This window comes from Protobothrops mucrosquamatus, unplaced genomic scaffold, assembly GCF_001527695.2.
Source record: "Protobothrops mucrosquamatus isolate PMUCROS unplaced genomic scaffold, P.Mucros_1.0 scaffold2786, whole genome shotgun sequence".
Lineage (NCBI taxonomy): Eukaryota > Metazoa > Chordata > Lepidosauria > Squamata > Viperidae > Protobothrops > Protobothrops mucrosquamatus.
The window spans coordinates 11,065-18,168 of NW_015388823.1; the positions used below are offsets into that span (position 1 = coordinate 11,065).

The following is a 7,104-nucleotide window of genomic DNA, read 5'->3' on the forward strand; positions in this document are numbered from 1 at the left end:
GTTCATGGACAATGTGAAGCCTTAAACCGTGGCTTGCATATAACTCTGTGGAGCCAAATCCCAACAACTTGCAAGGGTTTTTCAGGCATGGGCTCACAAGTGTGCGGAAAGGTGATATGGCTCACCTCTTGCAAGGTGGCGAGCATTCTTCAACCTCCCTCGAGAGACGCTGCCTTGCCGGTGGGGACCCTGCTGAAGGAAGAAGCTTCACGCCTCGGTTCCTCTCCGGTGCTGTCTGTCAACTATCCCTCCTTCTGAATTGCTCCCCTCCCCAGGCTGTTCATGGAGATCCTCAACTCTGTTACGGACTGCGATGAGATCCAGTTCATGGAAGACGGTTCCTGGTGCCCCATGAAGCCCAAGAAGGAGAACCAGGAAGTTTGCCAGCCATCCGCTTACAATGGACTGGAAGGTAGGTGGAGGCTCGGCTTTGACGCGCTGGCCATGGCTCTTGGGCGCGAAAGGAGGGCCCTGGCTGGTGTGTGTGTGTGTGTGTGTGTGTGTGTGTGTGTGTGTGTGTGTGTGCGTGCGTGCGTGCTGTGGTGCCAGGAGCAGATGATGATGATGATGATGATGATGATGATGATGATGATGATGATAATAATAATAATATAAAAAAAAGTTGAAAGGGACCTTGGAGGTCATCGAGTCCAACCCCCTGCTCAGACAGGAAACCCTATACCATTTCAGACAAATTGGCTGTCCAGTCTCTTCTTAAAAACCTCCAGTGTTGGAGCATTCACAGCTTCTGGAGGCAGGTTGTTCCACTGGTTAATTGTTCTGTCAGGAAGTTTCTCCTTAGTTCTAGGTTGCTACTCTGCTTGATTAGTTTCCATCCGTTGCTTCTTGTCCTGCCTTCAGGCGCCTTGGAGAATAGCTTGACTCCCTCTTCTTTGTGGCAGCCCCTGAGATACTGGAAGACTGCTATCATGTCCCCCCTCGTCCTTCTCTTTGTTAAACTAGACATACCCAATTCCAGCAACCGTTCCTGATATGTTTTAGCCTCCAGTCCTCTAATCATCTTTGTTGCTCTTCTCTGTACTCTTTCTAGAGTCTCAACATCTTTTTTACATCGTGGTGACCAAAACTGGATGCCGTATTCCAAGTGTGGCCTCACCAAGGCCTTGTAAAGTGGTATTAATACTTCACGTGATCTTGATTCTCTCCCTCTGTTAATGCAGCCCAGCACTGAGTTGGCTTTTTTGGCAGCTGGCTCATACTCAGTTTGCCCCCCTTCTGCACACGGAGGCTCCCCTGTGGTGTCTCAGTGGCTGACGACTGAGCATCGTGGCGTCCCAGGGATTGTGCCATGCGCAAGGCTGTCTGTCTGAAGCCAGTTTCCGAGCCTTGCCATTGTTTTTGTTGCAGCCTCCCTGTACACAGTAAGTTCAGAGGGAAAGCCACTGGCCGAAAACAAGAAGAAGGTGGAGGTGATTGACTTGACCCTGGACAGCTCTTCGGACGACGAGGAACTCCTGGCCAAGAAAGTGTGTTCTGTCGCCATTGCAGCCATCCCGCCAGCAGCCGGACCAAAATGGTAGGAAGGGCTGTTGGCTCTGAGGCCTTTCCTTCCTCTGGCTTGGCCCGATTTCTTTGAGCCAGACTTGGTGACGGGAAGGCTCTTGGGACGTAGAATCCTAGGCCCGCGAGGGATCTCGGAGGTCTTCTAGTCTGACCAGCTGCCTGAGGCAGGTCCTTCCTTCATCTGGGACAAAGGGCTGCGCAGTCTTTTCTGGGAAACCTCCAGTGACACAGCACCCACAACTTCTGGAGGCAAGCTGTTCCTTCGATTAATTGTTCTCATCAGCGGGAAATCGACAGGAGCTTTGTGCTAGAACAGGGGTAGGCATGCTGGCTCAGGAATTCTGGGAGTTGAAGTCCACGAGTCATAAAGAGCCAAGGTTGCCTATCCCTGTCCTAAGTCCTCCTATTCTAAGCGGTGAGCCTCCTAGACCAGGGGTAGGCAGCCTTGGCTCTTTTATGACTCGTGGACTTCAACTCCCAGAATTCCTGAGCCAGCATGGCTCAGCTTGGAAATTCCCTTTCCCCTCAGCATGGCTGGCTCAGGAATTCTGGGAGTTGAAGTCCACGAGTCACGAAGGGGCCATAGTTCCCCCAAGCTGGCTCAGGAATTCTGGGAGTTGAAGTCCACCAGTCATAAAAGAGCCAAGGTTGCCTACCCCTGTCCTAAGTCCTCCTGTTCTAAGCGGTGAGCCTCCTAGACCAGGGGTAGGCAGCCTTGGCCCCTTCATGACTCGTGGACTTCAACTCCCAGAATTCCTCAGCCAGCATGGAAACCTCTCCCTTTCCCCTCTGCATGGCTGGCTCAGGAATTCTGGGAGTTGAAGTCCACAAGTCATAAAAGAGCCAAGTTTGCCTACCTCTGTCCTAGAAAGACTTCCCTTTTTAGCTTCTCTTTCTTTCTGGCTCTTTTTCTGGGAGGTCCAGGAAGGTGAAACAGACTAGCTTGTGTTCATAATGGCTCAGGATTGTGTATTCGAGGTTTTTTATTTTTAAGAGTTAAATGAACTTTCTTTGGTTAATTCATCAGGTTAATGTATTTATCATGGGAGAGAGATAAATTGCCTCTCAGTCCTTCTGAACAGGGCCTGGGTCTTCTGCTTTCACTGGCCCCCTCTGTCTTTTCCCCCCTTTCCCCCATCATTACGTACGAAGTGGCCTTGATCCATCAAATCTTAATATAAAATGGATTAATGTTTAAAGCCTGGATGTGCAGCTGCATGGCCCAGTTGAGCCTTCTTGTTGGATAACATTCTGCGGAATTTAATCTTTGGAAGGTAATCTTCTTTGGAAGACCCAGGCCCTTTCTGTGGGGGGGGGGAGGGTTTGACTGGCAGTTTATCTTTCTCTCTGTAATTCTTCGGAATATTATCTGAGCACAGTTGCTGAAAACTGCCCAAATTCCAAAATTCAATAAAAAAAAACAAAGAAAAAAAGTGGAACTCCCCAGCTCCTCCTCTTCCCGCTGGCTTGTGACCCTCAGTCCCCCAGAAGAAGTAGAACTGGCCCCCAAAGGCTGCTGCAAATGTCCCTTGTCTCCCCAAGAACCGAAGGGCCTTCCAGCTCTGCTAAGCTTTCATTCCCTTTCAGGGTTTTGAACGCAGACCACCAGACCTCCTCGGTGCTGCGGAGCCCCTCAATGGCTGCGATGGGCAGTGAATTCCTCTCCAGCCTCCCCCTGTCAGAGTACCACCCTTCTTACCCGGTCCCTTCAGACATTCAAGGTAAGCAGGACCAGGTGGCCCCGAGCTCGGGCTCTCTTCCCTAAACTGGGGGGAACGGGAGAAGAAAAGGAATCTGCAAGGTCCTGCCCCAGCTACTCTTGAAGCAGGCCTTATTTCCAAAGGATCTTTTATTGAGAGAAAGTGGTTGCAGGGAAGACGAGCCGAATCTGAAATTCCTCCCCTCCCCAGTGTCCCAGTCCATCAGGAGCCAAGCTGATGATGGTGCAAAGTTGTTGTGAGAACTCCGAGGGGAAGAGAGGAGCCAAACCAGGGGGCCCTGAAGCCTTCTTCCCCCCCCTCCCCAATTCCCAGGCAGATACATCAGAGCAGAAGTAGAAACAATATAGAACCATCTTAGATTCCCCCAAAGCGCTCCCCTCCTCCCTTCAGGATGGCAGGGTTCTCCAACAGGGACCTGACAGAATCCGAGGTAAAGCTCACCTGTCTTAGTGGTATTGTGGCTTCTCGGTCTTGGACAGGTTTTAGCTTCTCGTGTGAACACAGCCCTCAGAGGGGCCAAGGCCCTTGTCTGGTTAGCAAGCCCAGATATTGCACCTCAGTCCTGTGGATGTTAGCCACCTCTGAAGACCCCCAGCGCCATCCATCTCGCTTAAGTTAGTTAGCAAAGAATGGCCCCGGGATCATTGTTTCTCCAAGAGTATACAGTCTAGTCTAGTCAAGTCTAGTCTAGTCTAGTCTAGTCTGGAATAGAAATAGAAATAGAAATAGAAATAGAAATAGAAATAGAAATAGAAATAGAAATAGAAATAGAAATAGGATTAGAATAGAAGAATAGAATAGAATAGAATAGAATAGAATAGAATAGAATAGAATAGAATAGAATAGAATAGAATAGAGCTAGAAGGGACCTTGGAGGTCTTCTAGTCCAGCCCCCTGCTCAAGCAGGAGAACCTATGCCATCTCAGACAAGAGACTGTCTAGCCCAAGGGTAGGTAACCTTGACTCTTTTCTGGCTCAGGAATTCTGGGAGTTGAAGTCCACGAGTCATAAAAGAGCCAAGGTTGCCTACCCCTGGGCTAGCCTCTTCTTAAAAGCCTCCAGTGACGGAGCACCCACAATCTCTGGTGGCAAGCTGTTCCACTGGTTAATTGTCCTCACTGCCAGGAAATGTCTCCTTAATTCCAGGTTGCTTCTGTCCTTGATCAGTTTCCAACCACTGTTTCTTGTCCTGCCCTCTGGTGCTTTGGAGAATGACCACAACTGAGCCCAGAATTTATGTTGCTAAGTGAGAAATTTGTTAAGCGGGTTTTGCTCCATTTTGCGACTGTCTTGCCACAGTTGGTAAGGGAATCACTGCAGCTGTTAAATTAGTAACCCAGTTCTTAGGTGAATCTGGCTTACTCCCATTGGCTTTGCTTGTCAGAAGGTTTCAAAAGCTGGTCATGTGACCGCAGGACCCTGCGACCGTCATAAATATGAGTCAGTTGCCAAACATCTCAGTTTTGATCACATGATCATGGGGATGCTGGAAAGGTCAGAACTGAAAAACACTCCTAAGTCACTTTTTTTGCTGCTATCGTAACTTTGAACGGTCACTAAACGAACTGTTGTAAGTCGAGGACTACCTGTCTTTTTATAAATCTTTTCCTTCCCTCCAGTACATTCATTTTTAGCATTAAGTTACTTTCCCCCCTTTCTGTTTCTCTAGGTCTGGATTTGTTTTCCTTTCTTCAAAGTGAAAATCAGGTATGTTTTCTCTCTTGCCTTCCGTCTCCCAACCAACCATTCACGAAATCCACAGCGTGGCCATTAAAATAGAGGGGGTTTTTTTCTCTGCGTTTAATTGCCTTGGTAACCCAGCAAGCTTGCTTTTACAGCTCTTCAAGCTTCTTCAGACTTACAAGACTCAGAGTCCAGAATAGCAGTTGCAAAGAATAGAATAGAATAGAAAATAGAATAGAAAATAGAATAGAAAATAGAATAGAAAATAGAATAGAATAGAACAGGGAATGGAATAGAACAGGGAATGGAAAGGAATAGAATAGAGAATGGGAGTAGAACAGAACATAGAATAGAATAGAATAGAATAGAATAGAATAGAATAGAATAGAATAGAATAGAATAATAGAAAATAGAATAGAAAATAGAATAGAAGAGGGAATGGAATAAAACAGGGAATGGAATGGAATGGAATGGAATGGAATAGAATAAAGAATGGGAATAGAATAGAACAGAATAGAACAAAGAATAGAATAGAATAGACTAGAACAGAATAGAATAGAACAGAAAATAGAATAGAACGGAATGGAATGGAATAGAATAGAATAGAGAATCGGAACAGAACAGAACAGAATAGAATAGAATATAGAATAGAATATAGAATAGAAAATAGAATAGAAATAGAATAGAAAATAGAATAGAATAGAACAGGGAATGGAATAGAACAGGGAATGGAATAGAATAGAGAATGGGAATAGAACAGAACATAGAATAGAATAGAATAGAGTAGAATTAGCACTTTGACTTATATACCGCTTCACGGTACTTTACAGCCCTCTCTAAGCAGTTTACAGGGTCAGCCTTTTGCCCCCAACAATCTGGGTCCTCATTTTACCGACCTTGGAAGGACGGAAGGCTGAGTCAACCTTGAGCTGGTCAGGATCGAACTGCCTTACTGCTGGCAGTGGGCAGTCAACAGAAGTAGCCTGCAGTGCTGCATTCTAACCACTGTGCCACCGCGGCTGTACACCAAAGTTGAAAAGCCAGGCAGCACCAGATTGGCCTGTGATTACAGGTAGTCCTCAACTTACGACCACAATTTGAGCCCCAGGTTTCTGTTGTTAAGTGAGACATTTGTTAAGTCAATTTTGCCCCATTTTACTACCTTTCTTGCCACAGTTGTTAAGTTAATCCCTGCACTTATTAAGTTAGTAACATGATCGTTAAGCGAATCACTGCAGTTGAGAAGTTAGTGACCCGGTTGTTAAGTGAACCTGGCTTCCCCCATTGACTTTGCTGGTCAGGAGGTCGCAAAAGGGGATCACCTGGCCCCGGGACACGGCAACCGTCATAAATATGAGTCCGCTGCCAGGCGTCTGAATTTTGATCACGCGACCAATGGGGATGCTGCAACGGTCGTAAGTTTGAAAAATGGTCCTAAGTCACTTTTTCCAGTAACGTTGAACGGTCACTAAGCAAACTGTGGTCAGTTGAGGACTACCTCTCCTTCAGCCCAAGTACTCAGGCATAGCAAGTGCGCTAAGGGCAGAAGACAAAAATTGTCTTTATTGTTAACAACGAGTCTTTCCCTCTCGCAGCACTACGGGCCCTCCGTGATCACCTCCTCGGACGAGCAGGAGTCCCTGAGCCATTTTTTCCAGTATCGGGGGCCCTCCCCGCATTTCATGAGCCCCCTGTCTCCGATTGTGGTGGGATCCCACAATGGGGTCGGCTCCCCCACCGGCAGCCGCATGAACAGCGTGGTCTCTTCGCCCACGGCCAGCTTGCGGGAGAGTCACGGGGCCATGGGGAGCAGCCCGGCTCTGCCAGGGTGTCGGCCGGACATCATCTCTCTGGACTAAAGGGGGGGGCACACCCTCTGGGACTCCCTTCCCCTCTGGAGGAAGGAAGAAGTTTTGGCGACTGAGGCAGCATGTCGGCAGCTGAGAAGAGGGGAAGAGGCATGGCGGAGGGTTTTTACTTGGTGACCGCTGTCGTCCTAGAGTGAGCCTGGAAAATCGGGGCAGTTTTAAAGCTGGAAACTCTCCCAGAAGCCAAGCTTTCGGTCCTTGTGGATTGCAGAGGGCTCCGTCTCTGAATCCGAAGAGTCACCGCTGAATTTGGGTCATGGGAGCAGGGGCTAAGCGGGAATTCAACCTTCTGTTATATGTCCCAAGTT

At 47.9% G+C, this 7,104-nt stretch overlaps 1 protein-coding gene across 1 annotated transcript in view; it reads left to right on the plus strand.

The window, feature by feature from the left end:
• LOC107296398 (E3 SUMO-protein ligase PIAS3-like) overlaps positions 1–6,787 on the plus strand; it is a gene marked incomplete at its 5' end in the record, with an annotated part of 17,121 nt that extends 10,334 nt beyond the window's left edge. Inside the window, 6 exons of the mRNA XM_015825743.1 lie at positions 86–233; positions 276–412; positions 1,369–1,537; positions 3,112–3,245; positions 4,915–4,952; positions 6,524–6,787. Coding sequence (XP_015681229.1) covers positions 86–233; positions 276–412; positions 1,369–1,537; positions 3,112–3,245; positions 4,915–4,952; positions 6,524–6,787 — 890 coding nt within the window. The remainder of the gene's footprint in view (positions 1–85; positions 234–275; positions 413–1,368; positions 1,538–3,111; positions 3,246–4,914; positions 4,953–6,523) is intronic.
• Between the last annotated feature and the right edge of the window lie 317 nt (positions 6,788–7,104).